The sequence below is a fragment of the Solanum stenotomum genome, chromosome 1 (genome assembly GCF_019186545.1).
Source record: "Solanum stenotomum isolate F172 chromosome 1, ASM1918654v1, whole genome shotgun sequence".
Classification (NCBI taxonomy): domain Eukaryota; kingdom Viridiplantae; phylum Streptophyta; class Magnoliopsida; order Solanales; family Solanaceae; genus Solanum; species Solanum stenotomum.
In genome coordinates, this window is record NC_064282.1 from 96,156,207 (window position 1) to 96,178,070 (window position 21,864).

The following is a 21,864-nucleotide window of genomic DNA, read 5'->3' on the forward strand; positions in this document are numbered from 1 at the left end:
GGCACTTTGTTGGTGGCCATTTTGGAGAACACTTTTGTAACTCTTGTTGATTTTAGTGGAGCTTTAGCCTTGTGGTTTTTACTCTTTGCACCGAAGAGGTTTTCCACGTTAAACTTTGGTGTCTCGTGTGTTGATTTATTTTCTTGCTTGGTTGATTTGTTTGCTGCCCAAACAGTTTGTTCTTGCATTATTTTGTCTTCTCTTGATTCAAATAGAAGGGAAAGTTTTGACTCGGGTTTTCTTCCGCTATCGCCATGTAGTGCACATTTATTTTGTGCTTGCCTTTCCCAACACCATGTTTAAATTAATGTGACACAATTTGATTTGATACGGGTTTAAAAATGAAAAATATTTTTAAAATTTGTGATCTTCGACATGTTATTACTTGTTCAGGATAAAATACATTGATTTAAAATAAAAACTACATACAAATGTGAATTTTGACCTTATTATTATTACTTAACCATGATAACTACAAGGCTTAAGTCAACCAATAATGTTACGGTTCAACTGATACAGTGGAGTCGAGTTGAAGTGTTTAGATGCGCATACTCACAGTTGTCATCTCTGTCTAAGACCTCAAATGACTAGTTCAAAGAAACTATATAAGAAGCCATGAAAGGTAGGGCACAATACATAAATATGTCATTTAACCGGCGTCCTTTCACATTTATGCCCTTCAACTTTTGGTGTGCACAAGTAGGTACTTAAACGTGTATCAAGTTGAACAAATACACACACATCTAATGGGACATCCTACATGAAAATTTGTGTCCTACGTGTATTATGCCACATAAAACACACGTGTCTACTTATTCAACTTTATACAAATTTAAGTATCTGAGTATAGACTTAGGAACTACACTTCACATATCTTGTACACGACAAACTTCACGAACTTACATTGAACACCCTTGCAACCCAAGGGACTAGACTGTGTCTATCTATGTATATGCCTATAATCTATGCTTCAATTTCAGGACACTGAGATATCATCATCTGGGGTAAAAAGAACTATGAGATAAGTTGGCAACTGAAGAAGAATTGCCTTGTTTAAGTGAGTAATCCTCCCAAGGGTCATGAAGATCCATGGTTTTCTCATCCACGAATGGCGGCTTAGTAGGAGGAGGCAACTCTTCGTCTTTCTTGACGAGCATTTTTAATGCCTTAGACATGAATGGACGTAACGTTGGGATCTCTTGAGTGCACAAAAGTCCAACATGTAACACTCTCGCTACCTCATTTTGTACATTGATTGTATGGCAGTTATGCAACATGAGATTCGGATCGAACAGCTCCTCCACTATCCCGCGTTCAAAGTGCTCCCACACCTGTGAATTTCATCCAATAAAGTTAAGATCAATGAACAGAAATGTTTTCCTAGATTTAAAATTTGTTTCAAGAGAGAAATTATTGATCAGAAATTACATCGGAAACTAAGCTGACTGTATCTTCGTCGTTTTTTCTCATGTTATTTTGTCTTCCAGTAACAATCTCTAGTAGAAGAACTCCAAAGCTGTAAACATCTGCCTTTTCTGTTAATTGACCATGTGCTAAGTATTCTGGAGCCATATATCCCCTGCATTATTGGGCCATATTAGTCTTTGCATTTTTTGTGTACTTTTACGCGAAAAAATAGAAGACGAGACGAAGAAATACTGACAATGTGCCAGCAAGGACAGTGCTTATATGACTCTTGTCTTCTTGGAATGACCTGGCCAACCCAAAATCAGCAATCTTTGCACGGAGCCTCGAGTCCAACAGGATGTTGCTTGCCTTTATGTCTCTGTGAATTATTCGTGTCTTTGTGTTCTCATGAAGGTATACTAATCCTTCTGCTGTACCTATAATTATCTCAAATCTTTTCTCCCATTTTAGAGCTTTACCTTTGATAGGGTCTGTCAAATTTTAAAGTTAGAATCAAGATACGCAACAAAATCATTCTGGCGTTGTTATGTGAAAACACAGCATTTAGTCTTAACGCGATGGCGGTTACTTATTTTCACTTCCATTTTTAGTTTGTGTGATGATGACATGAGTTTAGGATAAATAGAATAGTGATGATTCATATAGCCGACCCTTACTTACCAAATATGAAGCAATCCAGGCTCTGGTTTGGGAGGAACTCGTATACAAGAAGGCTTTCCGGTCCTGAGCAGCTGCATCCCAATAACCTTATCAAATTTTTGTGCTCAATGCTGCTGACTATGTTAACCTCGTTATAAAAATCTGCAACTCTGTGTTTGTTGTTGAAGAACAGCCTTTTGACGGCGATCTCTCTCCCATCTGCCAAAACACCCTGCAACAAATCACGCCTCAGACTCGGATTAATTGCCAACACTTCAAGTATTATATTGAATTGCACTACATTCAGCTATTACATACTTTATAAACTGTGCCAAATCCACCTTGCCCGAGCTTGTTGGCCTCATCAAATGACCCCGTGGCTTTGTCAAGCGTCGAATACTTGAAGTTCAAGCTGATGTCATGAAGTATCTTCACTAATTTCTCGGCATCATTTGCACCTAACAAGTTCAAATTTTTTTATTCTAAGTTTTCGAATAAAGCTGCAATATATGTACATCATTGATATCCTAATGACTAATTTTTGGCACAAAAGTATTTACCTTTTCTCTTCTTCTGGATTAGTTTATTCTTCCAGACACCAATACCAATGAAAGCACCTACTCCCAAAACGACAACGGAACTAACAACAATGATAGTGACTACAACTTTTCCTGCAATATGGTGATTTGCAAGTAAAATTTACGTGTTCAGCCGATAAATAACAGGTAAACCAGGACGAAAAAAGAGAAAAAAGTACCCCTTGATGACGAGCCTCCGTTGGTAGTAATAGCATTGAGAAAATTGGTATCGGAATACCTCATGAAGCATCCAGTGTACAGAGCTCTACCTTCTGACCAAGGCAAGCATCGTAACATAGAGGCAGATGCATTTTGCAAACACGCTGCACAGGAATTCGCACTCAGCGTCTTCCAGCAATCAGCGAGAACATAAGCAGTATCATTGGAATCCCTGGGAAATGACACTTGGGAACGCGCATAGCCATTATTACTCGGTGCATTTCCAACTGCTTGCTGAACAGCTGCCCTAGCATTCTGTTGGAACAATGAACCCTTTGTCATCCTGTTTCCGCATACTCGCCTGTCCTCTGGACCTAAATACTGGTCATAGAAGCTGTAATTCTCCGCTCGCATAAAGCAGCCATCAAGATATATTCGCGCTCCGTTATAAGGGAAGCACTGGGGAAAAAGGGTTCGCGCTTCAGAGAAGCATAAGACACAGTCAATTAATGAAAGATCACCATAGCATTGGCTAATTCCATAAGTAGCATCTGGTCCAGTGCCAGTAACGGCTACTCCATATCCTCTAGCTCTCACTTGTTCACTTAACGTTTCCATTGTACCAACAAAATTTGGGACGGAAACCGTCGATTTGTTTCCACATATGAGCTGGATTATCTGGGATCTTGGTTCAGCCACTGATGTATCTGGTAGAAGTAGGATCAACATGACAACAAAGTGACTACATAACACTAAAGGAGTTGCTCCTTCCATTTTGCTAGATGGGCACGCGCTGTACAAGTACAACATAGAAAACAGTGTGAGTACTATTGAGCACCATCCATAACCACAACTGACGTCGTCACCAATCACAACTAGTCATCATTTACGATCATCACCACCAATCACTACCGACAGTCTCCACTATATATCATCAATCATTGTGATCACTCATCATCACCATTAACTATTACTCTCATCCACCGGCCACCATCTACAACCATTATTAGCCACTACTATGAGCAGAGACAGAGTTAGAATTTTGAGTTTACGAATTTTAGATTCCACAACAAGAAAGTTACTGCGTTCTTGATAAGTTATTTATACATATTAAGTAATTTTTTAACACAAATACGGGATCTATGTAAAAACCTTCTATGTTCTACCAAACGCATAATCGGAATGTTAGCTCTGCCCCTAACTTTTAGCCACCATTATCACTAGCCTCTACCCACAACAACTGACATCAACCAACATCAATCATCACTATCAGCCATCCATCACCACCAACAATCAGATTAAATTTCTAAAATAATTTGATGATACTGTATTAGATTACTCAGTATTTTATTTGAATTTTATATTTATTAGTTTATAATTAAGGACAAATTTTGTACATTCAGATATTGAAAAAACGAACAATCTTAATTATTTAATATTCAGATCTCAATACAACAGTTTTATATTCATATATATATATATATTCATATTCAGATATCTTAAGATTAATACACTAAAATTGAGATGTGTGTTCAAATTTGGACGTCTGAATATTAGTAAAAACATATGGGGCCATAAGTTATAAGTCCATCTAAACAGGCTCAAAACATTTTTAAAAGTTTGATGAACATTAATTGCTGCTCAAGTTATTTTTTTAATTTTATTGCCTGAACTCTAACTGTTAATCACCAATTTTTATTTTTATTTTGAAAAACACTTTTCAATATAAGCTGATTTTAGAAATTTGATCAAATAACTTAATAATTAGTGAAAAAAGGAAAAAAAAACACTCACAAAACTCCTTCTGATCACTAAACAGTCTGAATTCGCAAGATTTTCGAGTCGGCACAGAGAGATCGCCGGTGAAAACTGATCAGCTACTGTCAAAGTTGTAGAAACAGAGTGATGAAGAAACAGAGAGAAAAGAGAAGAAAAATTGTTTTATTGATGAAAAATGAATCAAACTGGCTTTGAATTAATGGGTCGCTTTGTGAGAGAAGTCCTTTTATACTATTTTTGGTTTCCTAATCTGGTGTCAAGTATAATGATATCCGTATTGAAGCCGACTAAATTTGAATTCGTGTTGAAAATTTTTATATTGGGGTAAAATGTTTAAGGCTCGAATCTGGTATTTTTAGCTTAAGGATGAAAGAGTATAGATGATTTTGGGGCAACTCTCATTATTTTATAATTTCTTCGTTTTAATTTGTTTGTACTACTTTCCATTTTACTCCGACAACTCTTTATTTCTAACATACTATATGATATGTTTAAGACCATAAGATTAAGCAGTATTTGGTATCATAATATTCAAAATAATAATTTAAATTTAATGTCAAATCAAAACTAGACGAATGAATTAATACGGAGAAAGTAATTTTATTTTATTTTTTTGTTGAGAGAAGTCAACAAGAGGAAAGACGTTGTTGTTTGAATTTTTCAAACGGACTTAAAACAGTACAATAGAAGAATATTTGTGGGGCCTTTTTTGTAATTACTTTACGTACTGCCCAATCCAGAATAATAAAGAAGGAGAGAAGAAAAAAGATACTTCTCCTTTTTCAATTTGCGTGACACGGTTTTGATTTGACATGAAATTTTAAAATGAAATTAATATGTTGAATACATATTTTGATAAAGTGACTAGGGATGGAAATACATTGTTCACTATCTACGGTATATACCTTAAACAAATAAAAATTTAAACATGTATAAATAGTACTCCCTCCATTTCAATTGTTTTCCTATCAAGTCGGTTTGAAAAAGAATGACCCTTTTCCTTTTTTTGGTAACACTTTGATTTCAGCTTTCACGTGACATGTTTATGTCCACAAGATTAAGGGACATTTTGATACATTTGACATAACTTTAATTTAAAACCATAGATTGAGAAGTTTTCTTTATTTTTTAAACTCCGTGTTAAGTGAAACGAGGTTATTCTTTTCTAAACGGAGGAAGTATAATTTTCCATCGAAGGGGATTCAGATGAACACCTACGACCCTACCTACCTGTGCCCTTGTGCAACAAAGAAGTGGAAACAATAAAAGGAACAAAAAAAAGACATGTGGAAGTCAACATAGTTGGGATGTCACTTGCGAAACTCGTTTTCTCAACTTTCATTAGGAATATCATTTTTTCCTCCTTTTTAAAGAACTTGTTTTCCTAGATAAAATATTTTCCAAATTGACAAATAATACATGAAAAAATTGAAAAATGTATTCTGAAGTTTTAAACTTACAACTAACCGCTTAAATGGAATACTGAGAATTCATATGGCCGACCTCAACTTGTTTGAGACAGAAACATAGTTGCTGTGGTTGTTGTAACAAACTGCTCGATCGATCACGATGAAGTCTCCTTCAAGAACACGAGGTGAAAGGATATGCTTGACAGCTTGAGATAGCTATAATTTTTACATCACTTTCAGTTCAGGAGCACTGAGATATCATCATCTGGGTAAAAAGAACTGTGAGATAACTTGGCAATCGAAGCAGAATCGCCTTGTTTGAGCAAGTTCTTCTCCCAAGGGTCGTGAAGTTCCATGGTTTTCTCATCCACGAATGGCGGTTTAGTAGGAGGAGGCAACTCTTCGTCTTTCTTCACGAGCATTTTTAATGCCTTAGACATGAATGGACGTAACGTTGGGATCTCTTGAGTGCACAAAAGTCCCACATGTAACACTCTCGCAACCTCATTTTGTACATTGATTGTATGGCAGTTATGCAACATGAGATTTGGATCGAACAGCTCCTCCACTATCCCGCGTTGAAAGTGCTCCCACACCTGTTAATTTCATCCAATAAAGTTAAGATCAATGAACAGAAATGTTTTCCTAGATTTAAAATTTGGTTCAAGAGAGAAGTGATTGATCAGAAATTACATCGGAAACTAAGCTGACTGTATCTTCGTCGTTTTTTCTCTTGTTATTTTGTTTTCCAGTAACAATCTCTAGTAGAAGAACTCCAAAGCTGTAAACATCTGCTTTTTCTGTTAATTGACCATGTGCTAAGTATTCTGGAGCCATATATCCCCTGCATTATTGGACCATATTAGTCTTTGCATTTTTTGTGTACTTTTACGCGAAAAAATAGAAGACCAGACGAAGAAATACTGACAATGTGCCAGCAAGGACAGTGCTTATGTGACTCTTGTCTTCTTGGAATGACCTGGCCAGCCCAAAATCAGCAATCTTTGCACGGAGCCTCGAGTCCAACAGGATGTTGCTTGCCTTTATGTCTCTGTGTATTATTCGTGTCTTTGTGTTCTCGTGAAGGTATACCAATCCTTCTGCTGTACCAATAATTATCTCAAATCTTTTCTCCCAGTTTAGAGCTTTACCTTTGATAGGGTCTGTCAAATTTTAAAGTTAGAATCAAGATACGCGACAAAATCATTCTAGCATTGTTATGTGAAAACACGACATTTAGTCATAACGCGATGGCGTTTACTTATTTTCACTTCTATTTTTAGTTTGTGTGATGATGACATGAGTTTAGCATAAATAGAATAGTGAGGATTCATATAGCCGACCCTTACTTACCAAATATGAAGCGATCAAGACTCTGGTTAGGGAGGAACTCGTATACAAGAAGGCTTTCCGGTCCTGAGCAGCTGCATCCCAATAACCTTATCAAATTTTTGTGCTCAATGCTGCTGACTATGTTAACCTCGTTATAAAAATCTGCAACTCTGTGTTTGTTGTTGAAGAACAGCCTTTTGACGGCGATCTCTCTCCCATCTGCCAAAACACCCTGCAACAAATCACGCCTCAGACTCGGATTAATTGCCAACACTTCAAGTATTATATTGAATTGCACTACATTCAGCTATTACATACTTTATAAACTGTGCCAAATCCACCTTGCCCGAGCTTGTTGGCCTCATCAAATGACCCCGTGGCTTTGTCAAGCGTCGAATACTTGAAGTTCAAGCTGATGTCATGAAGTATCTTCACTAATTTCTCGGCATCATTTGCACCTAACAAGTTCAAATTTTTTTATTCTAAGTTTTCGAATAAAGCTGCAATATATGTACATCATTGATATCCTAATGACTAATTTTTGGCACAAAAGTATTTACCTTTTCTCTTCTTCTGGATTAGTTTATTCTTCCAGACACCAAAATCAATGAAAGCACCTACTCCCAAAACGACAACGGAACTAACAACAATGATAGTGACTACAACTTTTCCTGCAATATGGTGATTTGCAAGTAAAATTTACGTGTTCAGCCGATAAATAACAGGTAAACCAGGACGAAAAAAGAGAAAAAAGTACCCCTTGATGACGAGCCTCCGTTGGTAGTAATAGCATTGAGAAAATTGGTATCGGAATACCTCATGAAGCATCCGGTGTACAGAGCTCTACCTTCTGACCAAGGCAAGCATCCCAACATGGATGCAGATGCATTTTGCAAACACGCTGAGCAGGAATTTGCACTCAGCGTCTTCCAGCAATCAGCTAGAACATAAGCTGTATCATTGGAATCCCTGGGAAATGACACTTGGGAACGCGCATAGCCATTATTACTCGGTGCATTTCCAACTGCTTGCTGAACAGCTGCCCTAGCATTCTGTTGGAACAATGAACCCTTTGTCGTCCTATTTCCGCATACTCGCCTGTCCTCTGGACCTAAATACTGGTCATAGAAACTGTAATTCTCCGCTCGCATAAAGCAGCCATCAAGAAAAATTCGTGCTCCGTTATAAGGGAAGCACTGGGGAATAAGGGTTCGCACTTCAGAAAAGCATAAGACACAGTCGATTAATGATAGATCACCATAGCATTGGCTAATTCCATAGGTAGCATCTGGTCTAGTGCCAGTAACTGCTACTCCATATCCTCTAGCTCTCACTTGTTCACTCAACGTTTCCATTGTACCGACAAAATTTGGGACGGAAACCGTCGTTCTGTTTCCACATATGAGCTGGATTATCTGGGATCTTGGTTCAGCCACTGATGTATCTGGTAGAAGTAGGATCAACATGACAACAAAGTGACTACATAACACTGAAGGAGTTGCTCCTTCCATTTTGCTAGATGAGCTGTACAACATAGAAAACAATGTAAGAAAATCAACATAGGTCGCGTTTGTTTGCATTTAATGAATGTCTGAGTCTTAATTCTTCATCTTTTAGTCATTATATGTGCCTTTTAAAGGCTAAATCTTAATCAATCGTTAAGTGCATTTTGTTCTTTTGTTTTGCCACCGCTTAACGAGTCTGAGTTTATCTAAATAACTAAGACCTATAACGAAATTTTAATATCATTAAGATGTTAAGAATTTCTGCAAAGATGGTATTCCAACACTACTCCATCCACTTTCACTCCTAATCGCGCTGCATTTCTAGGCGGGAACTACGGATTTGGTTCGAAGAAGAAGAAATACACAACTCAAACAAATGTCATTGCATCTAGAGAAGAAATAAATAGTTGAAAATCATTATTTTGGCTTAAAACATATTATTTGGCTAAATTATAACTTTTTGCTACTTTCATACTTAAATTATTGGGTGTTTACAGTACCATTACAACTGTTAATGTAGGGAGTACTTACCGTCCACCACAACTGTTGATGGTTCTCTTTTGTTTATATACTCCTTACCAAATTTTCAAGGTAGAAAATATAAAGACCCCCCTAAACTTTACACGAATTATTCCCTGAGCTTAGCTATTTGATAGTGTCTTTACCCCGCACAATCTCGTCCCGTTTAGGGTAATTAAGACTACTAATAGTTTAGGCATTCTAACTAATAATTCATGCTAAGTTTTAGGTTGGTCATTAGGTGTTCTACCAAATTTGCACTGAAACAAATATATAGTCTGTTTGGCCAAGTATTTGGAAGGTTAAAAATGCTTATTTTACAAAAATGGGGTGTTTGGTCCAGCTTTTGAGGGGGAAAAAAAAGTTCTCCAGTGTAACAGAAGCTATTTTTCAGAAGCTAAAAAAAGTAGTTTTTCCATAACGTAATTTTTTGGAAAATACTTTTGAGGAAAACTTACTATAAAGCTTATTTGGATTGACTTATTTTAGGTGTGTTAAAGTGAAAATAGTCTTTAAACACTTTTATAATAGGCATAATACATAAATGCCCTTTAACTTAGTCTCAGGGTACGCGTATCGACTTATTCAATTTTATACAAGTTTAAGTGTCTACTTGTGCATACTCAAAGTTGGAGGGCATAGTTGTCCGTTAAAGGCAAGTTAAGGGTCATGTTTATGTATTATACCTTACATATTTATGTCCCAAACTTAACACTTAAACTTGTATAGAGTTGAACAAATAGATGCATACGTCTTATGTGACGTCCTACATGACAATATGTGTCCTAAGTGGTTGTACGTGTATTATTATGTCACATATGACTCATTTGTCTATTTGTTCAATTTTATACACGTTTAAGCGACTCTTTGTGCACACTCAAAGTTAAAGGGCACAAATGTGAAATAAGACCTAGGTAAAGAGCATATCTATGTATTATGTCTTTATAATAGTGTATAAAAGAAGTGATTTTAAGTTCCTTTTTTAAAGCCAAATAACAAAAATAAATCAAAAAGTCATAAATTAAGTTAGGCTTATAAGTTTAAAAACACTTTTAAAAGTTTGATGAATATTAATTGCTGCTCAAGTTATTTTTATGAAACACAAATTATTTCTCACCAAAAAATATATTTTTGAAAAAACACTTTTCCATACCAGCTAATTTTAGAAATTTGATCAAACAACTAAATAATTAGTGAAAACAGAAGAAGAAGAAAAAAAAAACACTCACAAAACTCCTTGTGATAACTAAACAGTCTGAATTCACCTGATTTTCGAGTCGAAACTGAGAGATCGCCGGTGAAAATTGATCAGTTGCTGTCAAAGTCGTAGAAACGGAGTGTTGAAGAAACAGAGAGAAAAGAGAAGAAAATGAAAGGAACAAATAAAGAAACAGTTGCTGTCAAAATTGTATAAACAGAGCATTGAAGAAACAGAGAGAAAAGAGAAGAAAATGAAAGGAACAAATAAAGAAATAAAATTTGTTTTATTGATGAAAATGAATCAAAGGTGGCTTTGTGAAGAAGTCCTTTTATACTATTTTTGGTTTTCGAATCTGGTGTACGATGTCTATATTGAAGCTGATTAAATCTGATTTGTGTTGAAATTTTTTATATTGGGCTAAAATATTCTCTAACAAGGATAATATTATACCCAATAAAACTCGAACAAGAAACTTCTAGTTAAGGATGAAAAAGTATTCATCATTTTGAACTCTCTGTTTTAATTTTAATTTGTTTGTCTAACTTTCTGTTTTAGTCTGTCAACTCTTTATTTCTAATTTTCTATACGATATGTATAAGGCCACAAGATTAAACAGTATTTTGGTATGTTTTATATATTTTTAATTTAAGTTTATAATATTCACAATACTTTAAATTTGGTAGGCGTTTGGACATGCGATTTCACGTTGATTTCATCTCCAGATGAAATCTCAAATTTTCAAAAAATCAAAATTTGAGATTTTTCAAATACAAGTTTATATTTTGTAAAACATCACATTTATATCTACTAACCATTTATTTCATATGTAAATAAAATTTATAATTCATATCATTACTTTTTAAATCATATACATCTCTTATAATGATTATTCTCACTAACATATAATTTATTACTACTTCAAATCAGTTTCTACTTTACCATTTATATTCACCAAATTCATTATTTTTTATCAAATTAATTTACCAACCAAATTGACCATAAATGACTCAAAGTAACAATGTTGGTTCGTCTTATCAGTCATATGAACGAGAAATGCAAGTTCAACTGAGAAGATTGAATGCACTATGTGGCAGAACTATATTTAAGACTAGTACACCACAATTTATATATGTTTAATTTTATTTTTTTTAATTGAATTAAAGTTTGATCAATAAATACTGTATTTTTAAAAATATCTTTGCGATAGTGTATTATGGAATTTTATAAACTTTACTTATTTGGTAAGATTGAATAAAGAATCGGGACAATTTTAATAGTTTTATAACTTATAAGATTTTTATGTTTATGATAAAATATACAACATAAAAAATCCAAATCACATGTCCAAACAAAACTTCGACTCTATTTAATGATTTCAGATCATAATTTATATCACATGGCCAAGTGAGCCCTTAATGTCAAGTCAAAACTAACGAACAAATTAATACGGAAAAAGTAAAAAAAAAATAGAGAGAAGTCAACAAGAGGAAAGAATTGTTGTTTGAATACTACTTTGAAGACTTTAATAAATATTTGTGGGGCCGGTTTCCTAACTACTTTACTTACTGCCCATACCAAAATAATGAGGGGAGAAGAAAAAAGATACTTCTCCTTTTAATTTGCGTGACGTTATTTGATTTGACATGAAATTAACATGTAAGGATATACGTTTTGATAAAGTGATTAGGAATATGGATATCTCACTTATTAGGCAGTGGCGGAATTTCATCCAAGAATTCAAAATATAAAAAAAGCAAATACATGAAGAATTTATTACAGAGGCGGAGCTAGAATTAGGAGTCGGGAGGTTCTAAACTTTTTGTTGATAGTGGATTTGAGCCCACAACTCTAGTGTGAAAAGCATTTTCACTGCCTCTTCCTTACCACTAAGTTGTCAATCAGTTTTGTTAGAGGTTCACGAGTTAATATACATATATATATTTATTAAATTTTCTGTTTCAAATACAGGATCTACGAAAAAACTACTGGGTTCTTCCAAACCCAAGAACCCCCACCTAGCTCCGCCCCTGTGAAGAAATCGAAAAAGGCTCACCATTTATTGTATATACAAAAAAATAAAAAAATTAAACATGTATAAATAGAATAATTTTCTATTGAAGGGGTTCAGATGAACACCTTCGACCTTACCTACCTCTGCCCTTGCACTTACAAATAATACATGAAAAAATTGAAAAATGTATCATGAAGTTTTGAACTTACAACTAACTGTTCGATCATGAGTTGAGCTTAAAATGGAATACTGAGAATTCATATTGCCGACCTCAACTTGTTTGGGACAGAAACATAGTTGTCGTTGTTGTTGTAACTAACTGCTCGATAACGATGAAGTCTCCTTCAAGAACACGAGGCGAAATGATATATATGCTTGAGATAACTATAATTTCTAAATCACTTTCAGTTCAGGAGCATAGAGATATCATCATCTGGGGTAAAAAGAACTGTGAGATATGTTGGCAATCGAAGCAGAATCACCTTGTTTAAGCAAGTACCTCTCCCAAGGGTCGTGAAGTTCCATGGTTTTCTCATCCACGAATGGCGGATTAGTAGGAGGAGGCAACTCTTCGTCTTTCTTGACGAACATTTGTAATGCCTTAGACATGGCTGGCCGTAATGATGGAATCTCTTGAGTGCACAAAAGTCCCACATGTAACACTCTCGCAACCTCATTTTTCACATTGATTGTATGGTAGTTATGCAACATGAGATTCAAATCGAACAGTTCCTCCACTATACCGCGTTGAAAGTGCTCCCACACCTGTTGAATTCATCCAATAAAGTCAAGATCAATGAACAAAAATGTTCTCCAAGATTGAAATTTTGGTTCTTCGGAGAAGTTATTGATCAGAAATTACATCGGAAACTAAGCTGACTGTATATTCGGCATTTTTTCTCTTGTTATTTTGTCTTCCAGTAACAATCTCTAGTAGAAGAACTCCAAAGCTGTAAACGTCTGCTTTTTCTGTTAGCTGACCGCGTGCTAAGTATTCTGGAGCCATATATCCTCTGCATAAAAAGGGTAAATCATCCATTATTTGTTTTTGTGTACTTTTTCCGCAAAAAAATAAACAATGAGACGAAGAAATACTAACAATGTGCCAGCAATGACAGTGCTTATGTGACTCTTGTCTTCTTGGAATGACCTTGCCAACCCAAAATCAGCAATCTTTGCACGGAGCCTCGAGTCCAACAGGATGTTGCTTGCTTTTATGTCTCTGTGAATTATTCGTGTCTCTGTGTTCTCGTGAAGGTATACCAATCCTTCTGCTGTCCCTATAATTATCTCAAATCTTTTCTTCCAATTTAGAGCTTTACCTTTAATAGGGTCTGTCAAATTTTAAGGTTAGAATCAATATACATGACAAAGTCATGTGCTGGTTATGTGAAAACACACCACTTAGTCTTAGCTTAATGCAAAGTCGGTTACCTATGTTTAACTTATTTGTACTTTTTTTTTTAGTTGGTGCAATGATAGACATGAGTTTAACTTAAATAGAATAGTGAGGGTTTGTTTAGCTAAACCCTAACTTGTTTGGGACGGACACGTAGTTAAAGTCCAGTTACTTACCAAATATGAAGCGATCAAGACTCTGGTTAGGGAGTAACTCGTATACAAGAAGGTTTTCCGTTCCTGAGCAGCTGCATCCCAATAACCTTGTCAAATTTTTGTGCTGGACGCTACTGATTATGTTAACCTCGTTATAAAAATCTGCAGCTGTGTGTTTGTTGTTGAAGAACAACCTTTTGACAGCGATCTCTCTCCCATCTGCCAAAACACCCTGCAACAAAATGTGACTCAGACTCTATCTAATTGCCAACACTTCTTGCATTGCTGTTAACATAATCACACTACATTCAACCATTACATACCTTATAAACCGTGCCAAATCCACCCTGTCCGAGCTTGTTGGCCTCATCAAATGAACCCGTGGCTTTGTCAAGTGTCGAATACTTGAAGTTCAAGTTGTTTTGATCAAGGATCTTCACTAATTTCTTAACATCATTTGCACCTAAAAAGTTCAATTTTTTAATTCTAAGTTTTAGAATAAAGATAGACGAGAGGGAGTTGCTCGGATGGTAAGCATCCCTCACTTCCAACCCGAAGGTTGCGAGTTCGAGTCACTAAGGGAGCAAAAGGGGTGGGAGCTCCTAGGGAGGGTAAAAAAAAAAATAGAAAAAATACAATATATGTACATCATTTAACTATCCTAATGACTTTTATAACTAAATTTTGGCATAAAAGTATTTACCTTTTCTCTTCTTCTGGATTTGTTTGTTCTTCCAGACACTAAAACCAACGAAAGCAGCTGCTCCCAAAACGACAACGGAACTAACAACAACAATGACAATGACTACAACTTTTCCTGCAATATGGTGATTTGAACGTAAGAAAAAAAGAACATTTATCAGCAAAATTACAGTTCAGTCGGTAAATAACGGGCAAACCAGGACAAAAAAAGAGTAAAAATTACCCCTTGATGACGAGCCTCCACTGGCAGAAATAGCATTGAGAAAATTTGTATCAGAATACCTCATGAAGCATCCAGTGTAAAGGGCTCTACCTTCTGACCAAGGTAAGCATCCCAACATGGATGCAGATGCATTTTGCAAACACGCTGCGCAGGAATTCGTGCTCAGCGTCTTCCAACAATTGGCGAGAACATAAGCTGTCTCATTGGAAGGACCAGGCACTGACGCTTGAGCACGTGCAGTACCATTATTAGTCGGTGCATTTACAACTGCTTGCTGAATGGCTTGCCTAGTGTTCTGTTGGAACAATGTACCCTTGGTCGTCCTGTTTCCACATACATGCATGTCCTCTGGACCTAAATACTCGTCATAGAACATGTAATTCTCCACTCGCATAAAGCAGCCATCAAGATAAATTCGCCCATTATAAGGGAAGCACTGGGGCAGAACCGTTCGTGCTTCAGAGAAGCATAAGACACAGTCGAGTAATGATAGATCACCATAGCATTGGCTAATTCCATAGGTAGCATCTGGTCTAGTGCCAGTAACTGCTACTCCATATCCTCTAGCTCTCACTTTTTCACTCAACGTTTCCATTGTACCAACAAAATTTGGGACGGAAGCTGTCAATCTGTTGCCACGTATAAGCTGGATTATCTGGGATCTTGGTTCAGCCACTGATGTATCTGGTAGAAGTAGGATCAACATGATAACAAAGAGACTACATAAAACTGAAGGGGTAGCTCCCTCCATTTTGCCAGATGAGCTGTAAAGCATAGAAAACAGTGTAAGAAAAACAACATAGGCCGCGTCTGTTTGCATTTAATGAATGTCTGAGTCTTAATCCTTTGGATTTTAGTCATTGTATGTGCCTTTTTAAGGTTTAAGTCTTAACCATTCAGATCTCACTCATGTTAAGTACGGTTGTTCCTTTATTGCCACCATCATCACTAGCATCAACCAACATTATCGCCAATGACAATCCGTATTTGACACCCACAATCACCACTATTAGCCATCACCTGATCACCATCACCACCAACAATCATATAAAGTTTCTAAAATAATTTGATCATATAGTATTAGATTAATCAACATTTTATTTGAATTTTATATTTATTAATTTTTAATTAAAGACAAATTTTATAAATTCAGTTATTTAGTATTCATATCTCAATACAACACTATATATTTATATTCAAACATCTTAATATTAATACATATCTTAATATTGAGATGTGTATTCAAATTTGGATGTCTTAATATTAGTAAAAACAGACGGGGTAATTCAAATGGCATAATACCTCAGAACTTCGCCTAAACTTTGAACTCCATTGTTTAGGCTAGAAATTTTACTTGACTAAATGTAATGGAGTTTCAACTAATTTTTATTTTACATTGTTGGTTCGAAGAAGACGTAATACACAACTCAAAATAGTTAATGGCTAATAAATATTCTTTTTCCAAGGTAGAGTATTTGTGGCCCCTTAAACTTTACACAAATTATTAGTTGCACCCTGAACTATTAGAATTCTAAATCACCCCCAAACTTGGCTATTTGATAGTTTTTATCCCGCACAATCCCATCCTTTTAGGGTAATTAAGACTGATAGTTTAGGCATTCAACTAATAATTCATGCTTAGTTTAGGTTGGTCTTTAGGTGTTCCACCAAATTTCAAGAAAACTGAATAAGAAAAAAGAAAAGAAGCGAGCAGATTTGGAAGGTCAAAATTGCTTATTTTATAAAGGCATAATACATAAACATGATTCTTAACTTGACTTCAGCCGACAACTATGACCTAACTTTGGTTGTGCACAAGTAGACACTTATACTTGCATAAAATTAAACAAATAGACGCATTCGTCCTACATGGCGTCCTATATGGCAATTTTCTGTCCTACATGGCGTCCTATGTGTATTATGTTACAAAGGCACGTGTTTCTACTTGTTCAATTTTATACAAGTTTAAGTGTTTTTTATATAACTGAAGTATATGACCAAACTTTTAGAAGAAAAAAAGTGTTTTCGAGGAGCAACAGAAGTTGTTTTTTGAAAATTAAAAAAAATCTTTTAAATTTAAACTACTTTTTTGAAAAACACTCTTGAGAAAACTTACTTATAGCATGTGTGTATTGACTTATTTCAGGTGATTTTAAGCCAAAATAACTTTTAAACAAGGGATAAGGTACCCCTAGACTATGATCGAAATCTCATAGACACACCTTAACTAAACTAACGTCTTATTACCCCTGAACTCATTTTTTTTGTAATTATGTACACCTTTTGACTTACATGACATCCAAATATCTCTCACACGCCTCAACTGTTTGGAGTCTCTGAGATTTCGATTATAGTCTAGGGGTACTTGTACTTTTTCCCTTTAAACAATAAAAGGTTTTAGAAAGATAACTACATCCAAGAAACACTTCTTGATCAACATTAATTGGCCAAAAACAAATGATTTCTCATCAAAAATACTCTTTTTAAAAAAAAAAAACAATAAGGCACAATTATTCTCAAAATCTCATAACACACCTTACACCTTAACTAAACTAAGGTAAAAGATCATATTACCTTGAACCCATTTTTTTTTGTAATTTTGTACACCTTTTTTGTTTACGTGGCATCCAAACATCTCCCACACATCTCAACTATGTAGAGTCACGGAGTGTGCCATGTAAGCTAAAAAGTGTATAAAATTACAAAAAAATTAGTTTTGAGGTAATAGGACCATAGTTTAGTTAAAATGTTTCTTTGAGATTTTGGATCGTAATCTAGGATTATTGTGCCTTATCCAAAAAAAAAAAAAATCTTTGCAAAATGCATAATATATATATATATATATATATATACGAATAGACATTTTAACTTGTATAAAATTGAAAACAGAATAAGTAGGAGGCAACAAAACTTACAAAGTCCTTCGGAGCACTGGACGATCTGATTTCGCCGGAATTTTGAATCGGAAAAGAAAGATCGCCGGTGAAAACTGATCAGTTGCTGTCAAAGTTGTACAAACAGAGAGAAAAGAGTAGAAGATAAAGGAAGAAAAAAGAAAGTAAAATTTGTTTTATTGATGAAAATAATCAAAGTGGCTTTTTATACTATTTTTGGCTTCCCAATTTGGTGTCAGTATGACGTTATCGGTACGGAAAGTCGGAGACCAACTAAATTTGAATTCATATTTAAAAAATTTATATTGTGGTAAAATATTTTCTAATAAAAGATTGATTTTATACTCAATAAAAATCGAACAAGAAACTTTGAACTCTCTCCGTTTCAATTTCAATTTGTTCATCCAACTTTTCGTTTTATTCCGTCAATTCTTTATTTGGTACTTATTTTTTAGGGAAAGACTCAAATATGTCATCAAATTTTGAGAAAATGTTTATTTATGTCATTTTCGTTCAATTCTGTAAAACTATTTTTTACACGTGATTGATTATGATTCGACCACGTCACTAATTAAATTATTTTTTAAAAGAGATAAAAAATGCTCAAATATATCATCAAACTTTGAGAAAAGACTCATCTATACCATTTGTTATAAGTTAAGTTCATTTATGTCATTTCAGTTAACAAATAATGACATGGATAGCCTTTTCTCAAACGAAAATAACATAAATGAATCAAACTCTTAACGGATGGTATAGATGAGTTTTTTTCTCAAAGTTTGATGACATATTTTAGTCTTTTACCTCTATTTATTTATTTTTAATTTAAAATCATAATATTCTTAATTATTTTTTTTTATATTTCATATCAAGTCAAAATCAATGATAAAATTAAAATGGAGGAAGTAATTTTTATTTTTTTTTAACCCAAAAATGTTATTCACTCGCCTAAAGAAGCGTGTAGTTACACATTTTTGCCAACTCACACATTTTAATGCCACATAATCCTAGTCAATGGTCAGAGGGATTTGTTAAATTGTGTTTTATTGAGTAAAATGGTTCAGTTGACAAATAATTAAGTAAAAGGGTCCAGAATACAAACGGATACAAGTGTAACGGTCCACCAGACCATTTGGCCATTTAGTATCATAGAGAGTTATTCATTCTTTTCCCATTTTTCTAAGGGATTTTCACCATATGATTTTTGTAAATTTTCCTTTATCCATTCCAGATTGAGGCATTTACAAGAAATTCTTCTTAAATGTTCTAGATATTTCCTTTTATAATTCCCATTATCTTTTTCAAGAGTATAAGGATTTTGCTTTCCTGGGACTTTAATAAAATATCCACAAGGGGTTTTAAGACTTATCATGTATAAAGTTTGATGATAATCTTGAAATTGTTGTAGAAAGTCATTTCCTAATAATAGATCTGTTTTCAGTTTATCATAAGCAAATAATTTACTTATCGTAACAATTTTAGATCCTAAAATTATTTCTACTTTTTCTTTTGACTGTGATAGTCTTTCTTTATTACCGGTAATACCAATCATGGATATGTTATTTTTATTGGTATCCCAATCTTTTATTAAAAAAGATTTTGCTAAACTAGCTTCGAATCCATTGTCAATTTGACAACAGGTTGTTAATTTAGTATCATAGAGAGTTATTTCTATGAACACTGATACCCTAAAAAATGTTTCTTTGGCCATTTTAAATTTTTGGTACTCATTCTAGAATTTTTATAAAAACAAAAAAGAAAAGAATTAGAACAATTAAGTTTAGTCTGCTATTTGCTTATGACTTTCTATTAGGTCTTTTAATAAATTGATAGGTACTTTTAAGCTCATTTTATTCAGAAAAATAATAATAGATGTATTCATATCATCTCTTATTATTTCCTCATAATTAAATAGTATATTTTTCATTGGGAATTCTTCCCTATATTTTCATCAATTATGAGTTGTAAGATTATTTCTTTTAGATCTCTATTTAAATTAATTACCTTTAGTATAGTTACTAAGGTTTTTTCTTCTAAATACACATTTTAACTTGTATAAAATTGAAAACAGAATAAGTAGGAGGAAACAAAACTTACAAAGTCCTTCGGAGCACTGGACGATCTGATTTCGCCGGAATTTTGAATCGGAAAAGAAAGATCGCCGATGAAAACTGATCAGTTGCTGTCAAAGTTGTAGAAACAGAGAGAAAAGAGCAGAAGACGAAGGAAGAAAAAAGAAAGTAAAATTTGTTTTATTGATGAAAATGATCAAAGTGGCTTTTTATACTATTTTTGGCTTCCCAATTTGGTGTCAGTATGACGTTATCTGTACGAAAAGTCGGAGACCGACTAAATTTGAATTCATATTTAAAAAATTTATATTGTGGTAAAATATTTTCTAATAAAGATGATTTTATACTCAATAAAAATCGAACAAGAAACTTTGAACTATCTCCGTTTCAATTTCAATTCGTTCATCCAACTTTTCGTTTTATTCCGTCAATTCTTTATTTGGTACTATATTTTAGGGAAAGACTCAAATATGTCATCGAATNTACTTTTAAGCTCATTTTATTCAGAAAAATAATAATAGATGTATTCATATCATCTCTTATTATTTCCTCATAATTAAATAGTATATTTTTCATTGGGAATTCTTCCCTATATTTTCATCAATTATGAGTTGTAAGATTATTTCTTTTAGATCTCTATTTAAATTAATTACCTTTAGTATAGTTACTAAGGTTTTTTCTTCTAAATACACATTTTAACTTGTATAAAATTGAAAACAGAATAAGTAGGAGGAAACAAAACTTACAAAGTCCTTCGGAGCACTGGACGATCTGAATTCGCCGGAATTTTGAATCGGAAAAGAAAGATCGCCGGTGAAAACTGATCAGTTGCTGTCAAAGTTGTAGAAACAGAGAGAAAAGAGTAGAAGATGAAGGAAGAAAAAAGAAAGTAAAATTTGTTTTATTGATGAAAATGATCAAAGTGGCTTTTTATACTATTTTTGGCTTCCCAATTTGGTGTCACTATGACGTTATCGGTATGGAAAGTCAGAGACCGACTAAATTTGAATTCATATTTAAAAAATTTATATTGTGGATTTGTGGTAAAATATTTTCTAATAAAAGATTGATTTTATACTCAATAAAAATCGAACAAGAAACTTTGAACTCTCTCCGTTTCAATTTCAATTTGTTCATCCAACTTTTCGTTTTATTCCGTCAATTCTTTATTTGGTACTCTATTTTAGGGAAAGACTCAAATATGTCATCAAATTTTGAGAAAATGTTTATCTATGTCATTTTCGTTCAATTCTGTAAAACTATTTTTTACACGTGATTGATTATGATTCGACCACGTCACCAATTAAATTATTTTTTAAAAGAGATAAAAAAATGCTCAAATATATCATCAAACTTTGAGAAAAGACTCATCTATACCATTTGTTAAAAGTTAAGCTCATTTATGTCATTTCAGTTAACAAATAATGATGTGGATAGGCTTTTCTCAAACGAAAATAACATAAATAAATCAAACTTTTAACGGATGGTATAGATGAGTTTTTTTCTCAAAATTTGATAACATATTTTAGTCTTTTACCTCTATCTATTTATTTTTAATTTAAAATCATAATATTCTTAATTTTTTTTTTGTTTTATATTTCGTATCAAGTCAAAATCAATGATCAAATTAAAATGGAGGAAGTCATTTTTATTTTTGTTGAGAAAGTCAACAGGAGGCAAGACTTTGTTGTTAGAAACTTTCCAACTCAAGACTAAAAAACGTACTACTTTGAAAGACTTCAAAAAATATTTGTGGGGCTGCTTTCGTAATCTACTTTGCTTACTGCCCAAACAAAATAGTCAAGAGGAGAAGAAAAAAGATACTTCTCCTCTTTCAATTTGCGTGACACTGTTTGATT

General features: G+C 33.9%; 2 protein-coding genes across 8 annotated transcripts; both read right to left on the minus strand.

The window, feature by feature from the left end:
• Positions 1-664: 664 nt before the first annotated feature.
• On the minus strand, positions 665-4,070 carry LOC125866401 (cysteine-rich receptor-like protein kinase 2). The gene is made up of 7 exons (XM_049546801.1): positions 2,825-4,070; positions 2,628-2,738; positions 2,386-2,525; positions 2,089-2,299; positions 1,664-1,898; positions 1,429-1,579; positions 665-1,331 (listed from the first exon to the last, which is right to left on the minus strand). The coding sequence occupies exons 1-7, from the start codon at positions 3,612-3,614 to the stop codon at positions 996-998; spliced, it is 1,974 nt and encodes a 657-aa protein (XP_049402758.1). The 5' UTR covers positions 3,615-4,070; the 3' UTR covers positions 665-995.
• Positions 4,071-5,954: 1,884 nt separating this feature from the next.
• On the minus strand, positions 5,955-20,770 carry LOC125866347 (cysteine-rich receptor-like protein kinase 2). 7 transcript variants are annotated; one of them, XM_049546709.1, is made up of 11 exons: positions 20,031-20,045; positions 17,955-18,039; positions 15,933-16,059; positions 15,040-15,803; positions 14,818-14,931; positions 14,438-14,577; positions 14,136-14,346; positions 13,660-13,894; positions 13,423-13,573; positions 13,043-13,325; positions 5,955-6,305 (listed from the first exon to the last, which is right to left on the minus strand). In XM_049546709.1, the coding sequence occupies exons 4-11, from the start codon at positions 15,788-15,790 to the stop codon at positions 6,229-6,231; spliced, it is 1,962 nt and encodes a 653-aa protein (XP_049402666.1). In that variant the 5' UTR covers positions 15,791-15,803; positions 15,933-16,059; positions 17,955-18,039; positions 20,031-20,045; the 3' UTR covers positions 5,955-6,228. The 7 variants fall into 7 exon arrangements, with proteins under 7 accessions (XP_049402666.1, XP_049402691.1, XP_049402682.1 ...); XM_049546734.1 differs by lacking the exons at positions 15,933-16,059; positions 20,031-20,045 and adding an exon at positions 20,752-20,770; XM_049546725.1 differs by lacking the exon at positions 17,955-18,039 and having other exon boundaries at positions 20,031-20,096.
• Positions 20,771-21,864: the final 1,094 nt, after the last annotated feature.